This window comes from Taudactylus pleione, unplaced genomic scaffold (assembly GCF_031769625.1).
Source record: "Taudactylus pleione unplaced genomic scaffold, aTauple2 ptg000093l, whole genome shotgun sequence".
NCBI lineage: Eukaryota > Metazoa > Chordata > Amphibia > Anura > Myobatrachidae > Taudactylus > Taudactylus pleione.
The window spans coordinates 34671855-34693283 of record NW_028284495.1 but is presented as its reverse complement, the minus strand read 5'-3'; the positions used below and the strand labels follow the sequence as shown (position 1 = coordinate 34693283).

Sequence of the window (21429 nt, the reverse complement as noted above, 5' to 3'; positions counted from 1 at the left end):
AAGTCTCCCGGGGGGTGCTTAACCCTAACCTCCCCCCAGGGGTGCCTAACCCTAACCCCCCTTCCCCTAGCCTAACCCTAACCTCCCAGGGTGGTGCCTAACCCTAAGTCCCCTCCGGGAGCACCTAACCTAACCCTCCCCCCCCCCCCCCCACGGCTGTCCGCGCCCGGCTTACCTTCGATCAGTAAGCCGGGTATCGGGCTCCCGGCGTAGGTCTAATGAGAGGCGTTGGGATTACGATGCCGGGCATTAGACACTTGCCGGGATTAGACAGTCGGGATGCCGACGGTCAGCATTTAGACCGTCGGCATCCCGTCTGCATCCTTAGCTAATGACATGTTAAGATGGTGGTAGTCATTGTAGTCTGAAGGCTAATTTTATTTTTTTTATTCAAAGAGGTATCCTTCGGATACCCCTCCACCAGCCTATATTTACATACAGTATGTGTATCCATATGTCAAGCGGGGTCTGAACCTGTCAGTGAAGTGAGTCTGGCAGTAAAGGGAAGGTAATGGTTGTTTGCAGTGATTTGTACCTAATTAATACTTTCATGTGATATTTTCATCTTGTTTTAATTTCCATTTACATGGTAATAAAAACCTTATAGTTTATTATTTTTACTTTCCAGACATAGGACTATATGTATATGTATATGTGTCTTCTAATTTATTTAATACTGTCACTGTAGCATTTACCTTTTCAAATGTCAAGGCACATCTGATGGTCTAAGCCAGTCTCTCCTGGAGTAAACCATGCGCATATGTTATAATTTTACACTTGTTATTTAGATGCAAATTCTGTTGGCCGCGGGGAATGCTGGGAGGGATCCAATCGGATCCCTCATAGCAGCGCGATGCAGCAGTAGCCCATAGGCTTCTATAGGGTAACACCTGCAAAAGCTGGCGTTACCCTCCACATCGCAGCCCGGTGGCTAGCAGAATTATGCATAGGAAAAATGCGGTAAACGGGGAGTTTACTGCATTTTTCGTTTACTGCATCCTGCCCCGGGTGGTGAGAAACTGCCTAGAGAACTTGACACAACTTTTATCAGCCTCTCACAGGTGGTCTGCCAATCAAGGCTGCTCATTACCTGGATAATTACTACACAGACGTTAAGAACCTGGGACATATATACCTCCCATCAACAACTTCTACAAGTACTAATGGACCTCCTTCATAGATAGCCCTCTGAAACAAGTGAAGGAGCTTACTGACCCATATGATGCATTCAGCGAGCATAAATATTTGTACATACTTTTGTCAAAACACTGCTAACATGTAAACAACAAAACAAATTATAAACAGAAATAGTATCAGCTAGGATTTCCCTTCAAAGTTAATTGTAACAACATAAACACTGTTGCAGCATGACTTATTTGAACTAATTGCTGTTGTACAAGAAAGTTAAAATTTTTCAGTGCTTTTAAAATACAGTCAGAAAAAGGAAGTGTACAGCTGGACAAAGAGGAACAACATCATTTTAAACAACAATTACTAATGGTTTAGGAAAGAAATCATGAGCAGTTTCTAGATAAGGTTACTAGAGTATAATCTTCCAAACTGATATGAAACCAGAACAAAAAAAGTGCTTGACCTTTTCTTTCATGTCTCCACTGCTACATAGGAAACATTTTACTAATTGGCCACAAACAGATGTTGGGAAACATCAGCTGCATGTGATTGGTTCGCCCTCTCCACAGTAATTTAAATATGGTCAACAATATTAATATGCCAGTTCTATATTAGAAAACTATCAGAGCCTTTGTAAAAACTGATCTACAGTATATAGCAACCCCACGGCTCTGGCTAGGGTTTAGGGTCACCATAGGCGAAATATTTCTTAGGTTGGGCATTTTATAACATTTCATAAATTTTCCCATTTGCACTTACAGGCAAAATACAGTCATCCCTTTTCATTCTTTGGTTCTTCTGCCTCTCCTTTTCTTTATCATCAATAACAATAGTCTCTGAGAAAGACACTTCAAAAGACAGCTCTTCTGCTACTGATTGGCTGATTTTTTCTAATGCACAGCTGTTCGCTAAAACAAGAGAAAGTATATATCCTCCTTGTTATTTTCAAAATGAAAAAGAATACATAGAACACTTATTTCTAACACAGAAAATAGTGCTAATTGTATAATACGCTACGGTTAGTAACATATGGTTTTCTGTCGCATTGCTATAGATTGGGAAACTTTTATTATCTTGAAATATTTGTAATTCATATAAAATGGTCATTTATTGTGACTTTTTCAGGTGGACTAAATGAAAACATTGAAATTGATACCAGAGTCCTCTGCAAACCTCCAGTATATAACTGTCAATATATGTTGCATTTATATAAAATAATAACAATATATAATGATAATAATACCACTACATAATATCGTGCACTAATGACATCAACATCATCAAGATCCAATGTCCATACTGTTTGATTATAAGGGCAATACAGTGCAAAGAAAAAGGTATTCTATCCGTGCGCTCAAAATCTGCTGCCTACCAACCTCTTAGAACAAAATAGAGAGGAAGACCACACTCTGGTATAAATATGTAAAGCAAACACTTTAACTATGGAATGGCGCTGGTAAAACTAAATGACAATACATGAAAACAAGAAAAACAAATGACAATATACAAAGAATTTGATAAACAAAGCACAATACATATTCATTCAGCTGCAGAAATGTGTATCATAGAACAATCCTTCAATAATGTTTAGATAAGTCCACCGTATTTTTTCTCCCCAGATTATAACATAAAATAAGGAAAAAGAAAGGGGACTTCATTACATATGGAAGTGCATCTAACAACATAAATCACAAGTGGTAGTGTTTTACACCCAAAGAAGCTGAGATGGTGTACCACACTCACAGTGTAGTGGGGAAATGATCCACATGCAAAGGTTTCTTTATCCCCAGGATATAGGATATATATAACCACGTGTTTAATCATCTCCAAGTAGAAACAACAAAGTTGGGCGTATCCTACTCACTTCTGTAGGGCTAAAGCTGGCCACACACTAGACCAACTTACATCCAACCATCCAACTAGTTGATTGGTTGGAATGAAAACCTGGTAAGGTATGAAAGCAAATGACAATCAGCAATTTGCTCCCAAACACTGGAAAACTGTTGTTTGAACAAACTGTTTAGATCAAACATTTAACAACCTGTCTGAACGACCATTTTCATCTGTTTTTTGGCATTTAGGAGCAAATTGCTGATCATCATTTATTCCCATACCTTACCAGATTTTCATTCCAACCAGCCAACTAGTTGGATGGTTGGATGAAAGTTGGTCAGGTATGTGGCCAGCTTTAGATGTTCACATCAAAGTATCTTTTATTATGTTCCTCCATTGTAATAACCAGACTCATCAGCATTCAACCCAAAAATTCACGAGTAATATAGTAAACAAATTAAGTATTTATTGAGCTAAAAGTAAAATATCACAGCTCATGGATGCATAGTTCAAAACATACAAGACTATGAGGAAAGATGTAAATAGAAGTCTATAACTTGCAGTGTGGTTTTCAAAGGTCCGGAATTCCACACTCGGCTATAGGTCCAAAAAAAGTCCAGTATGATCCAATGTTAGGTCATCCAATGAGTTCTGTGTCCCCTCCATCAACGTGTTTCGATTCTCAGTGAATCTTCCTTAAGGTATGGGGAAAGACATTCCTGTTGTCATATAAATACTCCTCCCAATTAATCTAAATTGCAATTACTCACATGGGCCCTGTCACTAGTGTATATAATAACAATCACCACCTTTGATGGGAAAACTCATATGGTCACCAGATGTCTTCGTTAGTCCCTCGGACCTCCCTGAACGGGCCGCAGCTTGCGCTTTAATCCCCAGAAGTGACGCTGGCCCCGGAATCCACCAATGTCCAACGTCCGAGGTAGTGCTCATCTTCGTCCTACCATCTCGGCCTGTTTTGACTGTATAACACTGCATCTTAAGGTTCCGGTGAAAAACTCTCCTGTTTCAGGAGTGACGTATGTCTTCATCTATCGGTCCCGGCTTGATCTTCCTGAAATTTTCTGTTGGATCTTTTCTTAGTACTTTATAGGTTTCCTCATCAGTTAATTGTCTATAGACTTATTTTTCATGGTCCTGGAATTTAGGAGGACAATGCCTCCACCCTTGTCTGCAGGCTTAATGATGAGGTCCTTTTGATCCTTTAGACTTTTGAGAGCAGCCCTTTCCTTAAAGGTTAAATTGAACTTAACTTTTTTGTCTCTATGCTTTTTTATATCTTCCAAAATTTGTGCTGAAAAAGTCTCCAGGAAACTGCCCTTCATGTGAGCTGGAAGAAAGTGGATCTAGGTCTGAATGTGGGTGGGGACCCATCCCTCATCTGACCTAAAGAACTCTCCCCCTCTTTACTGGGAAAAAAACTTCTTAAGAGTAAGTTTCCTTATATGTTAAAGATTGTAACCTTCTCATTTAGGATTGAAGGTACTGCCTTTTCATTGGTATCAATTGTATTGGGAGTTTCCTTTGGATCTCCTCTTCCTTAGTTTTTTTGTTCCTCCCTTTTTACCTCTTCTATGGTATCTGGTTATTTGTGATAGTTTTTCCTCATGCCTCCCTCTAAAAAATGTTTCCGCAAAGACCCTAGTGATAAATCTAATAGGTAATCAAATTTGTTTTGTAAATGAATGGGGGAATTATATTTGTCCGATGTTTGGATTGGAGTGAATTCTGAAGATTTGAACTTTCTTTCATCGTATCGTTCATGTTTATTTCTCCAATTTTAATTCGGGTCCCTATTGCCTCTAAAATTAATATATTTCCCCTTCCTTCTGGAGGGTTCCCACCTTTTTCTTTGGTAATTGTCACAAGCCGCTGCATTGCTAGGAGATGCGAACACTGTGCTATCAATCACTGAACTCCTCCTACCTCCTGCCTGTCATTCCTGGACTAACCTGATTGGCTCCTGTGGCTTTTTCTATCTGGTCCATAGGTGCCGGTGATAGCGTTCACGTGTTTCCGGTTCTGGTGGTTAGTTCCTGTGTACTCGAGTGTCCACTATCGCAGCCTGTCTTGTATTTCTCCTGCTGTTTGTGTCATCTGGGCGGCATGGACCGTACCTCTGCATCCTGCCGCTTGTGTCATCAAGGCAGCACGGGCCGCACCTCAGTGTCCTATCGATTGTGTCAACCCGGCGACACAAGGCGCACACCAGCGTCACCTGTGTGCGCAATCCAGCATCCCTGCCGCTTATGTCATCTAGGCAGCACAGGCCGCACCTCAGCGTCCTATCGCTTGTGTCAACCCGGCGACAAGGCACACACCAGCAAGCTGGGACCGATAGATGAAGACATACGTCACTCCTAAAACAAGAGAGTTTTTCACTGGAACTTTAAGATGCAGTGTTATACAGTCAAGACAGGCCGGTACGGTAGTACACAGATTAGCGCTATCTCGGACATTGGTGGATTCCATCACTTCCAGGGCTTGAACCGCAAGCTGCGGCCTGTTCGGGGAGGTCCGAGGGACTAACGAAGAAATCTGGAGAACATATGAGTTTTCCCATCAAAGGGGGTGATTGTTATTACATACACTAGTTACGGGGCCCATATGAGTTATTGCAATTTAGAATAATTTGGAGCGGTATTTATATGACAACAGGAATGTCTTTCCCCATACCCTGAGGAAGATTCACTGAGAATCGAAACGCATTGGTGGAGGGGACACAGAACTCATTGGATGACCTAACATCGGCTTATACTGGACTTTTTTGGGACCTATAGCCGAGTGTGGAAGTCCGGACCTTTGAAAACCACACTGCAAGTTATAGACTTCTATATACATCTATTCCTCATAGTCTTGTATGTTTTGAACTATGCATCCACGAGCTGTGATATTTTACTTTTAGCTCTATAAATACTTCATTTTTTGACTATATTATTCATGAATTTTTGGGTTGAATGCTAATGAGTCTGGTTATTACAACGGAGGAACATAATAAAAGATACCTTGATGTTGAAATCTAAGCTCCTACAGAAGTGAGTAGGGTATGCCCAACTTAGTTGTTTCTACTTGGAGGTGGTTAAACACGTGGTTATATACTGTATATCCTATATCCTTGGGATAAAGAAACCTTTACATGTGGATCTTTTCCCCACTACACTGTGAGTGGGGTACACATCTCAGTTTCTTTGGGTGTAAAACACTGCATCTTGTGATTTATGTTGTTAGATGCTCTTCCATATGTAACTAAGGGCCTGATTCAGAGCCGGACGCTATTTGCGGACGGTCATTCCAAAATAGGGGCCGGCTATTTAAATTGAACGCTCGCTCTTTGCGGTTTGTTGACGCCTCTATGTCTGAGCGAGTAAACGAAAAATGCGCTTGCTATTTTGTAAAGACGCCCCTTTGCCGTTCGCATCACACGTCATCTCCGGTATTTATTAGATTAATCGGGTACATCGAAAGGCATCTGAACTGCTCGCAGTGCTTGTGGTAGGTTTTTCCTACCGCAATCACTGCAAGCAGTTCAGGCTAAAAGACAACCAAGTGACGTGGTCGATGACGCTACTTTACTAATTATGCACTCCCATTAAACGCCCTTTTGACCGTTTGACAATCCTGCATTCGGATCTCATAGCGAACGAGCGGCCACTTACGAGCGGCTCTGAATCAGGCCCTAAGTCCCCTTTATTTTCCCTTATTTTATGTTATAATTTGGGGAGAAAAAATACGGTGGACTCATCTAAACATTGTTCTATGATACACATTTCTGCAGCTGAAGGAATAAAGGGGGATATCCACTAGGCGATTTTAGCAAGCGATTGCACGATAACGACATCATTATCATGCAATCGCTTGCAAATCGCGCATGCATCAGGCATGTTTTGGTTGGAAGCAACCAGCGATGCGCGTTCACGCTGGTCGCTTCTGACATCTATTATTGCCCGTACATGCTGGTCAACCTGACGATCCCGTCAGGTTCAGCATGTGCGAGGATGAGGGATGTGCCTGGACTGAACGAGTGAACGTTCAGTCTAGGCACATCACTAGATATACAAACGAGAGCACGATTGCAATGTCGTAATCGTGCTCTCGCTTGTATATCTAGTAGTGGATACCCGCCTCAAGTATTGTGCTTTGTTTATCGAAAATTCTTTGTATATTTTCATTTGTGTTTATTTTTTTCATATATTGTCATTTAGATTTACCAGCGCCATCCCGCATTTAAAGTGTTTGCTTTTACATATTGATTATAAGGGCAGTTTACACATTAACTTTCTCAATTTGTCAGATATGCTATTAGTAAATACCAAACTGGCAGTCTTGTGCAGTTCTCTATCCCTTACCTAGCTACTGTGCCCTAATAAATTTCAAATTTAGGGCCTCATTTATCAATGAGTGATATTCTTGTTATCACTCCTTACTGATTTTAAATTGGGCTCCAAGCAATCAGCTCCTAACTGTCATGTGTTGAAAAATGACAGTCAGGAGATCACTGGTTGGAGCACCATTTAAGATTACTAACAAGTGATAACAACAATATCACTGGTTGATAAATGAGGCCCTAAATCTTAAGGATTTGCGATTTGCTACAACAGTTTTTCAAATCCAACTTACAAGTGGCAGGTTTCCAGATGGGCTTTTTCATGGGGATTTGAACCCCATTTGATGCAAGAGGGGACACCGGTAGGGAATCAAATGTCTGCAATGAAGAAAAAGAGAAGCATTTATTCAAATGTACCATAATAGCCATTATATTAGAAAAGTACTTAACTTTAAATGCAAACCCTCCAAAGGTTCTTAACCTCAAGGGACAGTTCTGATTACTGCAGGCAAAGTGGGTATGGCCTAGAGATCCCATCATTTTTAAAATAAAAATACACACACACTGACACACATACACATGGACACCCATGTGACCTGAAGTATATTCAGGCCATAACCATTTTGGTTCGAAAAAAATAAAACATGTTACCATAAATCATGTTATTTTAGGAGAATCAGGGGGTTGAATTATAAGCAGTGTGAGTTGAAGATTTTGGGTGTGAAAAAGGGGACTGTTTTGACAAACACGGGACACATAGGAGCCCAAAATATAGTGAAATTGTTATGGCCTTACAGGAAACAGAAGTGTTACAGGGAGTTTGGGGTGTAGCCTAAAGTGATACATTTTCCAACCAGGAACATCAGAGAGTGCACATCTGCTGTTAGACATGGATTGGTTAAACAATTTTAGCATCAATTATTAAACTCTGATGAATCTACAGATCATGAGCCTTATTTAGAGTTAGGAGAAAGCCCAGCTAAAGGTTCAATTCTGCACCTTGGCAAAACCATGATAAGCTACAGGGGATGGGGGGGGGGGAATTTAAAATGTACAGTATGAACAGAGTTAAGTTGGAAGGCATCTCTAAATCACTGTGTACAGATAAAGCGGTCCAGTATTCTGTGCTACATTAAACAAAAAAGTATTTTTTTCTGTGTAGAAATAAATATATTTTTGTACCCATTGTCCATGTGCAAATGTACACCCTTAGCTGGATTTGCTCCTAGTGCCATAACCTTAAGCTGTGTATCCACTTGCCGATTAAACAGAGCAATTGAACGATCACAGCATAGTAATCGTTCAATCGCTCATTAATCACGCATAAATTGGGCAGTATAATGTCGGAAACGACCAGCGATGCACGCTCACGCTGGTCGTTTCCGACATCAATCATCACCTGAACATGACGGTCAATCTGCCAATAACTACAGATTGGCCATGTTCAGGGATGAGGGATGGTGTCTACACTGAATGACATATCGCTCAGTGTAGGCACTGCAGGGATGGAGAATGACTTTACGATTACAATGTTGTAATAGTACTGTCGTTACCTCATCTGCTAGTGGATACGCAGCTTTTCAGTACTCTACTAGGAGAAACCAACACTACTAATTTGTTTTCATCCATTTTTAGTAAAGTATGTTCCCAAGTTGTTGAGTTTTAGGCATAACACACAAAAGGCATAAAAGTATAAAGACCAATAATGTGTACCAAAGGAAATAAAAAAAAATTCTTAATTACCAAAACAATATAATTACCTTTGTAAAGTCAAATTGTTATTAAAAACAATAAGAGGAAACTTGTATTAAATTTGTAACTACAACGGCAATCAATTTGCACTACTTACAAAACTGCCATATTCCCTGCATGTCTGTCACTGTCATACTATAGAAGCTCCAACCCCCTCATTATCACCCCTTCCCCATTTACATATCACTAATGCCTCTTCCATCCGTTTGCAGGTATGTACAACTCTTTATGTGGTATTTGTTAGTTTTGAGAAATTCTATCACGTTTAAAAGAAAAAACATTATTTGGCTGCCAGATTAATTATCAGTGTTAACAACTTGGAGCATAAATAGACTATGCAGAATTGGATGGTGCTGATTCTTGCTGTAATTCTGGAGGCTTTGCCTTTTTTTACCTGTTATTAGAACATGGAGCTATGTGATGTGTGTTTTGCTGTCTGTGCTAACAAGAAAAACCAACAGAATGCATTGATTTCTATTGAAATAACTAGGTTCATGTTAGCACTTTTCCATGTAAAACAAACTCATTCTGTAAGAACCATCTTCATCCTCAACTCCATGCAAAATATTACATGTGGAAAATATTGATGAATTCACCTTACAAATTTTGAGTAACCAACGTTTTTTGGAAACATAACAGCAGCGTTATTACAAGATGCGGAACTACTTTATTATAAGTTTAATGAAAATTACGCTGTAATGGAGAATTACAGGAAACAAGACTGATAGTAGATTACTTTACAACAAGCTTAACTGCAAAAAACAAGACTGATAATTTATAGTTCTATAACTCAATAAACCACCAGAACTGGGATCTTACTTTACAAGTCTGAAGCAGCTTATTTCCCTTTTCTACCGCAGAAAACAAATGGGTCATTGCTGTGTAAACCCGGGTTGCAGCTCAATGGAAAAGGCTTCTGGGAAAAAGACCTGGGTCTACTGACCTGGCATATCTTCCCATGTCTTGAAATCAGCCTGACACCCCCCTAAAGATGCTGTGACATGAGGGTTCACTATGGGTACCCCCGAATAGCCCTGCGGAAGGTATTTTGGGTCTTTAAATGGTCTCAGTACTGTAGGTGCAGTTTAGCGTCTTTGAAATAGTGATGAAGAATAGTATTTAGCAAGTTGTTTTGAGAAAAATTAGTCATCCCAGCAAATTTGGGGTACTTGAAAATGGGTGACTTGGAACTGTTTCTAAATCCCTGGTCAGACCCAGGACTTGGAAAAGCACTATTGCTCAGTGATAATTGACCATCTGAGGCTATCTGGGTTTTTTGTCCGGAACCTCAGCAGGCTTTGAAAAAAAATCCTGAATAATTATCCTGTCTTTGCGGATCGGGCAGTGAAAACATATAGGTCCATGAACTTATCACAGATTCTGTGTTTTCATCATAAAACACATAATTTTTGCAAAAAAAAGGCTCTAGTTGAATTGCCTGGAGGTAGAAAATGCAAAAAAAGTAAATTTTTTGGTGTCCAAATAAATTACTTGTAAAATCTTTACTTTATATAACGCCATCTCAGAATTGCGTTATATGAAGCAATTATCCCAAAAACTGCAGGGACAGAGGGAACTTTTACCATAAGTCCCTGCAGGATCTTAAAACTCTGCCCCAGTCTCCAAACCTTTTTAAATATAAAAGCACAACATAAATATAAATATATACAGACTAATATAAAGCCTATTTACAAATTTCAATCAATTTAGACAGTTTTGGCAGGCTGCAGTTGGACACACTTCAAAGCAGGGACAGACAGTGTCGGACTGGGGCGTGAAGGGCCCACCAGGGGAATGCAGTGATTGGGGCCCATACTTAGGGGTGTGACCAGCCTGCAAATTGGGTCTGGGCCCCTTAAAATATATAGATATGGTAAATATTGCTAGTGAATGCATAATAATGTACCAGACTAATAACAGCAATAAATTGTAGAAAATACACCAAAGTGCTGTGCAATATAATACAAGTGCACAGTCTGGAACCTGATCCCTAGAGGAGGGGGTGGGCCCTTAGGCAGTGGGGCCCACTGGGGTTTTCCCCTGTACCCCTGTGGGCCAGTCCGACCCAGGGGACAGAGACTATTCAGAAGCGCATGACTGAGCATGTGCAGAAGAAGAAACAGAAGGTTTTGTTTTCGGAATCCCGAAAACAATGCCTACTGCAACATTGCAGGGACAGTCGCTGTCCTGCATATAAAAATGCTGAATAGCAGCCTTAAAATTTAATAATTGATAAAAAATCGTGACAATGTTGCCCGGTAATATTCAGGGCAACATCATCACTTTTGCTGAATAGAGCCCTAAATGTATATTTTAGTTATTTAGCCTTGGTGTCATACTGTTATTTTATGCTGCTTACTGTGTTATATTGTAACACTGTACTCATTTAGTATATTTCTTTGCAATTTTGTAACTCTGCACCACTCACATTTAAGACTAATTTGCTGTGTAATAAACCACTTTAGCCTAAGGACATAATTTTTCGACAAGTGTTCTGCAGCCCCTTACATAGTACATAGAACTAACAAGTGAACAAGAAACAAGTAACTTTCAGTACATTACAGTGCAGGACAAGGACACTATTTATATACATAGCTGCAATAGCGATTAAAGCACTCACAATAAGCAGCAGGGAGTTGGCAGTCATGTGTTAGGTGCCCTAATGGGAAGAAAAGAGTCAAAGAAAATGTAAAGAGAAACACATGAGGGAAGAGGTCCCTGCTCGTGAGAGCTTACATTCTAAAGGGGAGGGCAGACAGACAGGCGTGACACAGAAGGGGAAGATAGTGAGGAAAGAGCATGAGGTGGGCTAGGATGAGAGCTGGAAGGCCTTGATGAAGTAGTGGGTCTTGAGAGCCCGTTTGAAGATTTGTAGAGAGGTGGAGAGTCTGATAGGGAGAGGGAGAGCATTCCAAAGATAGGGAGCAGCACGGGCAAAATCTTGGATGCGGGAGTGGGAGGAAGTAATCAGTTGGCAAGAGAGGCGGCATGCATTAGATGAGCGAAGTGGACGGGTGGGAGTGTGAGGGGAGGGAAGGTCAGAAATGTATGTGGGAGAGGATTGGGTGAGGGCTTTGTAGGCGAGTGTAAGAACCTTGAATTGGCATCTAAAGGGGAAGGGGAGCCAGTGTAGGGCTTGAAGGAGAGTGGAAGCAGATGTAGAACGTCTGGAGAGGAAGATGAGCAGAGCAGCAGCATTGAGAACTGATTGTAGTGGAGAGAGGTGAGAGACTGGGAGGCCTCATAGGAGAAGGTTGCAGTAGTCCAATCTGGAGATGACCAGTGAGTGGATGAGGGTTTTAGTGGCATCCTGGGTGAGGAAGGGTCTAATCCTGGAGATATTTTTTAGGTGGAGACGGCAGGACTGTGAGAGGTGCTGAATGTGTGGTTTAAATGAGAGGGAGGAGTCTAGGATAACTCCAAGGCAGCACACTTTGGGGCTAGAGGAGATAGTTGTGCCATCAATAGATAATGAAATTGTGGGAAGTGAGGTAGTGGAAGAGGGTGGGAAGATGATCAGCTCAGTCTTAGACATGTTAAGTTTAAGAAAGCGCTGGGACATCCATGAAGAGACAGCAGAGAGACAATTGGAGATACGGGTAAGGAGCGAGGGGGAGAGCTCAGGGGTGGAAAGGTAAATTTGAGTATCATCAGCATAGAGATGATATTGGAGGTCAAAGGTGTTAATGAGTTCACCTAAAGAGGATGTGTATAGGGAGAAAAGGAGCGTTCCAAGAACAGAACCTTGGGGAACTCCTACTTTTAGTGGAAGTGGGGGGGAAGAGGAGTCATGAGAGGACACAGAGAAGGAATGATCAAGGAGGTATGAGGAAAGCCAGGAGAGGGCAGTGCCACGTAAACCAAGAGAGTGAAGGATTTGCAGGAGGAGAGGGTGTCAAATGCAGCACAGAGGTCAGAGAGTAGTGGCCCTTGGATTTGGCAGCAAGGAGGTCATTGCTGACTTTCGTGAGGGAAGTTTCAGTCGAGTGGAGAGAATGGAAGCCAGATTGAAATGAGTCAAGGAGGGAGTGGGAGGAAAGGAAGGTGGTAAGGCGGTTGTAAACAATACGCTCAAGTAGTTTGGAAGCAAAAGGTGAAGAGAGATGGGTCGGTAGTTGGAAAGTATGTTAGGATCAAGGGTAGGTTTTTTAAGAATGGGGGAGACAAGGGCATGTTTGAATGCAGAAGGGACAGTGCCAGATGATAGGGAGAGATTAAGTAGGTGAGCAAGATGGGAACAGACAGAAGGAGACAGGTAACATGTTTCCTAACATATGCACATACAGAACGTATATATATCCTAACATATGCACATACAGAAGGTTTTTTTTTTGTTTCTTACTATATATATATTCTTTGAATACTTGTATTTCTTAGCCATAAACATAGGGAATAGAGCAACCAAATTATTTGCTAGCCATATTAATAATCACATTTAAGACTCATGCAAACAGGTGTGTATTTCGACAGTGCCTGCAGCATTTAGGAGTAGTAATGCTTTGGAATAGATAATGGTGTCCTATTGATTGTGAAGTACATTGTACACCAAGCTGCAGTAAAACTGGTGTAATTTGTTTGCTCTATGTTTAAAGGATTGCACTGAGCCTAGGTATAGGTGTATTTTCTGTATAATTGGAACAGATCATGCTGAAATTTGCAGAGTGAACCTAGCATCTATAGCAAAACACAGTACAATTAAAGGAGGTGTCTGCCAATCAAGGCATCTGGAATCATTTATAAGACAATGGACAAAACAACAGTATACAGGCTTGCATATGAATAATACCGGGAGATCTCAGGACATGTATTTATGAGACCATTAAGGGATTATATTGAACATAGATTATATTCCAGACATGTGTGTCTGTAGAGACTAACACAGTGAATAGAATTACCTTTTTTGTGGATTATCTATTCACCATCAAGTTTGCATTATAATGCATCAACAAATATATTATGCTGCTTTGTAGAGCATCTGCAAACCAAATGTCTTAAATTCAGGATACTGAAACTATATAGTATTTATCTGGAATAAATCCAGGAATTATTACTAAATCACTGGATTAAATCTACAAAATCCTAAATATCAATTATATGATAAATGCGCACAAACATTCACCTCTTATGGATATTTCAGTACTGTCAAAACAGCTACAAAACAAGGGATAATTGCACAATAACAAACGTATGCAATGTCTATTATCAATAGCATACCTATTAACAGATCAAACTGAATTACCGCAAAGTATTGCAGGCTAAATGTATGTGGTATGCAACTGATTATGGTGTTGTCTATTATATGGCAATTGTGAGTCACTCTCAATGGTGCATTTGTAAGATTCTGTGCCAAATTGACAACCTTAGTTTATTGTATGTTTTATCTCATTTATATTGAATCTGTTGGGCACTTGTTCTTTGGAGTGTGCCCATGGGACGCTGTGTTTTGTATTTGGCAATTTTTTTCAATGCATGTTTACTCAAGAATTTGCTTCTAGACATGTAATCTACTCACATATTTGGTTTGTCTGTCAGGGTATTATGTGTGTATCTATGTGATATTTATGTGAATATCTGTACCCAAGAAATTTTTTTTCAAACTACCTGATAGGTGTATTTAAGTGGAATTATTTAATTGCCATATTATCTGTGTACAGTGTATCTGTACCTCAAACTTTTCTACATTTTCCTGATAGGATAGCCTATGTAATCTGTGTCTTACTTTTGTTCTTATTTGTTTAATAATATAAGTATATTTGTATGTTTATGTCAAAGATCCAATCTTGAAATACAGTAAGTGGAATCATCTTATTACAGTGTAACCTGCTTATACACCCTATTTTTATCGTAGCGTATTATCTGGAGGTATATAATAAATAAGGAATTATATCCATTTAAATTAATCATATTTATGAGAGCTTAACTGGCGGATGGATCACAGTATGATACTGTCTAATTAAATGACTTAATTAAGTTTATATTTCGCATTTTTGCAGCAGTCACTGTTATCAGTTGATTGTGTATATTTCTTTATCTTACCATCATACTCCTTAATTTTAGTTATTATATGTAATACAATTTGAGTTTTAACCAGTCAATTTCCCTATAAGTGTGCCCACACAGAGTCCTATTTTTTATCTTTCTTTTTTGAAAAACCTCAGCGATTATATATATTGCACCAATATAACATTAGCTAATTTATAAAGATGAATATATTCCTGGAACCATATATACTCTGCAAATGTTAAACGAAGGAGATCAACAACACAAATCCACCATGAATATACTGTAAAAAAAGATCTGGATCTCTCCAAAGGATTAGGAGACCTGCCCCGCTATAACAAATGTGAGTCCTTATATGATAATACATATATTTATTTATAATTTACAGGCAAACAAGACTCGTACATTTTGAGTCTACATCTTCAGTGCATCGATTTTTGTTGTTTATTTCTATTAACTATTTTTAGCTGTATTACATTAGGAGAGGCCCTAACTCTTCTATTTTTCATTTAGGTTACTTGCTTTTTAATCATCTCCTCATACTTACTGTAGACTCGTTTATTCCGAAGATGTCTCGTACGTCTCTCACTGAATGTTTATTCTTTTTCCTCATGGTCTGAGTGTAAGTGTTGTATCTCTTTTGTACAGCAGCTGCTTGAGTTCGTGTCAGTGTAGACAACAAGGCCTGGCCATCGTGTTCCTGAGTGCCAGAAATGAGTGTGGACAAGCCCACTTCTTGTAGCCATTCAGCCTCCATCTCTCCCTCTGTAAAACAAACTTGTCATTACATTAGGAGCCTTGGGAAGTGTGTAAGTATCTGCCCAATTATTGATAATAATAATAATAATAATAATAATAATAATAATAATAATAATAATAAATAACTTGAAGCTCCTATATTTCCAAATAAAATACCTAATTTTAATATAGCTTATACCATACTTAAATCGTATTGAATATTGGTAAATAGGTACATATATGTGTACATACAGTAGGCACCAAAATACAATTCTGGAATAAATATGACAGAATGTGATAATGATATACTCACTATTATCTCTTAATTATATAGTGCCAATGTATTCCACAACAAGAAATGTATTCAAACACAACAGTCCCTGCTCCGATTCTTAACACCTAATTTCCTACCACACGTGGGGTAATGTAGTGAGAAGCCAATGTTTAGCTAGGGTATGACAACGTAACTGTGGGCTATGCCGAGTTGGATGGTGGTGAGAACACGCACGTCTCCAGGCACATCTTTTGCATCAAGTATAAGCTGATGTAACTGTGCCCTAATGATGATGAAAACTATAAGACTCAGCATGCAAACAAGGGGTGGTCCGGCCACAAATATGTATTCAATTAAATTATGCATACAGGTGAATATACACATTTTTTGCAGTGCATGTGGAATTTGTATTTGATTATGTGTTTCTGGTATTTGTACTTATAGTGTCACTGTAATTGTACTTATTTGAATGTTTCATTAGTATTGATGTGATTTGTGCTCTGACTATGACACTGCAAAATTTGTCACACTTTATAATTAAAAAATGATGATGATGATAATTCTAGTAATATTTTTGACTACAAATATTTCTTAGTATTACCAAACAGGAATACGTTATAAGTTAATTATATAAAATAAGTAATCACACAAATGTAGAAAGCGAAGAAAGTACTAAAGAGAGCAATAACAAAAGCCGTGACAATTCTAATCACATTGTTTCATTCTTAGTTCTACATCTCTTTATTTTATTTAGCTGTTTTTTTTTTAAATGGATATCTACAGAGATTGACCCTTTTAAAAAGTTATATATTAAAAAGTTGCAAATACTGTATATAGAAGTGCATTGTGAAATGCCAATTTTCCTTGTTTTCTCTCTTGTACACGATAACATCAACTTAATTTTGCAATTAATAAATTGAATTCACATTTAATGGATTTGGTATATTATGTCCATATTCATGATGTCGACATTCATTGGGTTGACATGAAATGTCAACATAGTCGTAACGTCCACATTAAACATGTTGAGGTGTTCATAACATAGATATAATCATAACATCAACATTCAGCATATTGACACTGATGAGATGTTGACATAGTCAGAATGTAAATACTGTGCCTAACCCTAACCCCTAAACCTAACCCTAACGTCAATATTTTGACAATGTCGACATTTCATATGTCAACATTCTGTCCATCGCAAAAGTGGAGAGAGTCCTACTGTCACAGCGTGCAGGATCTCGGCATCTACTTACCAGGTCTGGCAGCGCTAGTGTCCTGCAAAGGAGTGGTCCTAGGGTCCCTGGCACCCGTTGCTTCAGAGTCTGGCCAGTTCTCCTTCTCTGCAGCTGCTTGGGGAATGCTGTGGTGCAGTCCCGGAGGCTTGCTTCTTCACTTCCTGACAGCGGCTGCGGCTCCCATAGGGCCGCTCAGGCCACTCAGCAATAGTTTTTAAAGGACCAGGCACACCATGGGTGAAGTCACATGGGTGCCAAATTCAAGTCCTCTACTATATAAGGAGGATCCTGAGGTCACTTCTGTGCCAAAGTATAGGCTCCAAAACCTTACTTCAGCATTCTCACCTGTAATCTACTGCTCGTTCCTGACCTTGAATTTATTGTGACCTGATTATTCTGGTTTTGACACTTGGCTATCCTCTGTGACCTGCTTACGTCTGCTCCCTGGTACCATCTAGTTTGTTTGGTTCTAATCCGGCTTGTTGACCACATCTGCATCATACTCTACTCCAATTCAGAGCACACCAGCACCCGTTTTAGGGAACCAAGTCTGAAGGCTGCGACCTGCATGTTGGACACAGCTAAGTCCAAACATCCTTGTGGGGGTCCCTGGTGAATACCGCCAGCACGTTAGACTCTGCCCCACAGTACTAGGTCTCGCCAATCCTAAAATAAGTGTTAGCAACCTATATCTATCCGTGAGTTGTGACACCTGCACAAGATAGCTCTTAATACAATTATTCAAGTAGTTATTCATTAGAGTTTTGGTAATATCCTGAACCAACAATTTTTAGTATTGACTCAAAGAGTTTTATTCTGATCGGTGCTGGTGGTGCTCCCCTGGGTTTCGGTATATATCTACACAGAAGGGTTTTTTTTTTTGCAAGATGCAAAAAATAAAAGACAAACTCTTTGTTGTGGGCACACTTGAGTCTATGGGTTGCATTTACTAAAATGCGGGTTTTTAGAAATGGGACTGTTGCCGATACTAACCAATCAGATTCTAATTATCATTTATCCAGCACCTTCTAGAAGATAATAGCTGGAATCTGATTGGATGCTATGGGCAACAACTCCATTTCTAAAAACCTGCACTATATATATATATATATATATATATATATATATATACACACACACACACGGACGGACGGAGATATATAGAGATATACAGTGTATATATATATATATATGTATTAATAATAGAGTTTTAGGTGTATAGGTTATATGTTTTAAAATACTAAACTTTATTATATCATATTTCTAAATTAAAAGTAGAAATAATTAATTCCTATAAGAGAGTAAACAGAAGTGTTCCTCACTGTGTTTACAACATATAAACACATACAAAAAAAAACATTTTTTAAAAACATATATTGAGAGTTGGTAATTACCTTTTTCTAACTTTATAATGAATATTGTTAATCTGCAAATAGGTTGTTAATACCTAATATCTTGGTGGTGAAATATCTGTGTAATCAATAAGAAAATCTAAAGTTATAAATTTAGGCTACCCAATTGTACTGTAATTGTACAGAAAAGTTTTCAGCCACAGATATATTGTGGTTGTGATTGTAAAATTCTATTAGATTGTTCCAGAGTTATACCATTTTTATATCAAAGTTCTGAGTCTGAGCAGGGTTCCAATCAAGATCAGACCCGGAACTTACGCCTTTAGACTGCGGTGCCGACCCAGGATATTCCCGAGTCGAAGCTGTTCACACCGGAGCCGGGTCTGCAGTGACCAGGTTCTTCCAGCGCTGCAGTGGACGCTTGGAGATTATGTCATCTGCAAGCGCCACTGAAGCTGGCCAATAGGGCTGCATGCGGCACGATCTGGGTTATCGTGACCTGGATTGCGCCGTTTACACTGCAGGGTGGCACGGGGACGACCCATGGCCAACCTGCAAAGTACCCAAGTTGGATCCATTTACACCTGATGCGCATCAACCTGGGATTTTTAGGTCGGTGTAAAAGGGGTATTATTCTGACAGTGCTCCAAGGTTCTAATTGGGTTCCAATAAATAAAGCCACCATTTGGTTTTCTCTATAATAGAACAGTGCTAATCATATGAGGTGCATTAATATTTAAAAGTGCAGCACATATAATGTTTCCCTTAGCAATACAGGAAATGTAAACATTGTATCCACATATTCTCCTTATACTGTGAAACAATTTATCTCTTAATTAAGATTGTTTAGGAATCACAGTGTGAATGATAGCCTGGGGTAATTCTCCCCCTTGTTAGGGATATCTTAAACAGCTTGTAATTATTAGTCAAGGTAGTAATAATTGCATTAATTGCTACTTATCATTGGAGCACCACTATTCATTTGGATATTATAATACTCAACAATACACCATATAGAATGTATCATTCAGTTGGGCCACTGGTTATACACTGGGGCCTGATTCAGACCCGCTCGCGAGTGCTGAGCACTCGCAAGCGGGTCGATGTTGCCCAAGTGTGCATGCGCAAGATGGAGGCTCCGTCGTGCGCATGCGCGAGACCCGAATAACGACGGATGGGTCTCGCACCAAAGGGGTCGTGCTGTCGACGGTGAGTGACAGCTCGCCCCCTTTGGTGGGCGTGCTGGGGGCGTGGCTGCCCAGACGGAGGCGTTCCCATGGGAACGCCTACCGTCTGGGACCGGCCCCACTGACATCACTAGTGATGTCAGTGGGAGTGCTTTTGGCTCTGATAGAGCCAAAAGCACTCCAGGGCTTGCGGCAGCGAGACCCTACCACAAGGGTCTCGTCGCAAGCCCGATGGTCGCTATGGTCTTGACCATCGCAACCATCATTTTGGCCGCTCGCTGTAGCTGTGGGTGGTCACCCACAGCTATGCGAGCGGCCAGGAGGCCGCTCCAAAAAGTAAGAGGGACGGCCCTGATTCAGAGTGAGCGCTCTGTCAGAGCGTCCGGCTCTGAATCAGAGCCTGTATCCACACCTGTTAGTCATATATACTGTTGCAGTTTTCAGAGATATTTACAAATATATGGTGTAATAACACTGTTTAAAGCAAATGGCGATTCGAAATCACAACATAAATGTTATTCAATAGTAGTTTGTATTAAAATATAAATCATACATATAGTGCAATGTACAGATGTGTCCACATACATCTAGCCTCCAGGTGTGTTAAACAGCCCATTTAGTCACGCCATGGCGTGGCATGACTCTGTAGTGCTAATCGTCTTTCGTGCAACTTTTTACCTTAAAATGCGTCTTATACTCACAGTGGTGTAAATCAAACGACACAAGCAGCTTCTGCTGATTAAAATGATATGAGACATCAGGGGTATGGGAACGATTTTATGTTGGGGGGGCAACATAAAATAGTTCCAGCGCCGCCCCACCCCCCTCTCCCCTCCATCTTACCTAAGCGAAGGCCGTGGACTGTCAGGGGCTGTGCTTTATAGTAATAGGCTGCACAGTCCCTGCACGGCACAGAAGAGAAAGTGTAATGTGCAGTGTTTTAATGACCGCACATTACACCTCCTCCTCCATGTGGTGCATGGGCCGTGCAGCTTATTACTATAAAGCTGCACAGCTCTGACAGTCCACGGCCGCTGCTTTTTTTAAATGTTTAGGGGGGACGAGCCACCCCTTTGTCCCCCTCCCCCTGTTCTGAAGCCCATGTGTGGCATGCCTATGTTCTGTGTGCAACTGAGGGAGTATGTGCATGCAAAACGCTATGTTACAGTGTCACAGCCACTGACACTATAACGTAGCATTTCACATGCTGATAGACCCGCAGTTGCACACAGAACATAGGCATGCTGCATATCATTTTAATCAGGAGAATCTGTTTGTGCGCATAAGACACACTTGAAGGTATAAAGTTGCACGAAAAGACACGCGGCACTCACGTGTTATGTGTAACACGACTTGTAGCGCATGGAGCATAGATGTATGTGGACACATCTGTACAAAGGCAATATTTGTCAAGCTATAAGATTTCCCTAATATTAAGGTAATTAACCTTCACATATTTACTCTCTATTCTTTCGGTATCATTATGTATGTACCAATATTCTGTCCATGTCAACATTTTTCAGGTGTAAACGATTAAACATTTAAGATATAGACGCATCAACTATATCAACATCATATC

The 21429-nt window shown here is 40.0% G+C and overlaps 1 protein-coding gene across 4 annotated transcripts in view; it reads right to left on the bottom strand.

Annotated features, from left to right (window-relative positions):
* Positions 1–21429, bottom strand: part of ARHGAP28 (Rho GTPase activating protein 28) — a 253189-nt gene that overhangs the window by 59529 nt on the left and 172231 nt on the right. For all 4 annotated transcript variants that reach the window (XM_088469667.1, XM_088469666.1, XM_088469668.1 and 1 more), the window contains exons 3-5: positions 15609–15826; positions 7603–7687; positions 1891–2039 (exon numbers count right to left, since the gene is read on the bottom strand). In XM_088469667.1, the coding sequence (XP_088325793.1) occupies positions 1891–2039; positions 7603–7687; positions 15609–15826 (452 nt within the window). The remainder of the gene's footprint in view (positions 1–1890; positions 2040–7602; positions 7688–15608; positions 15827–21429) is intronic.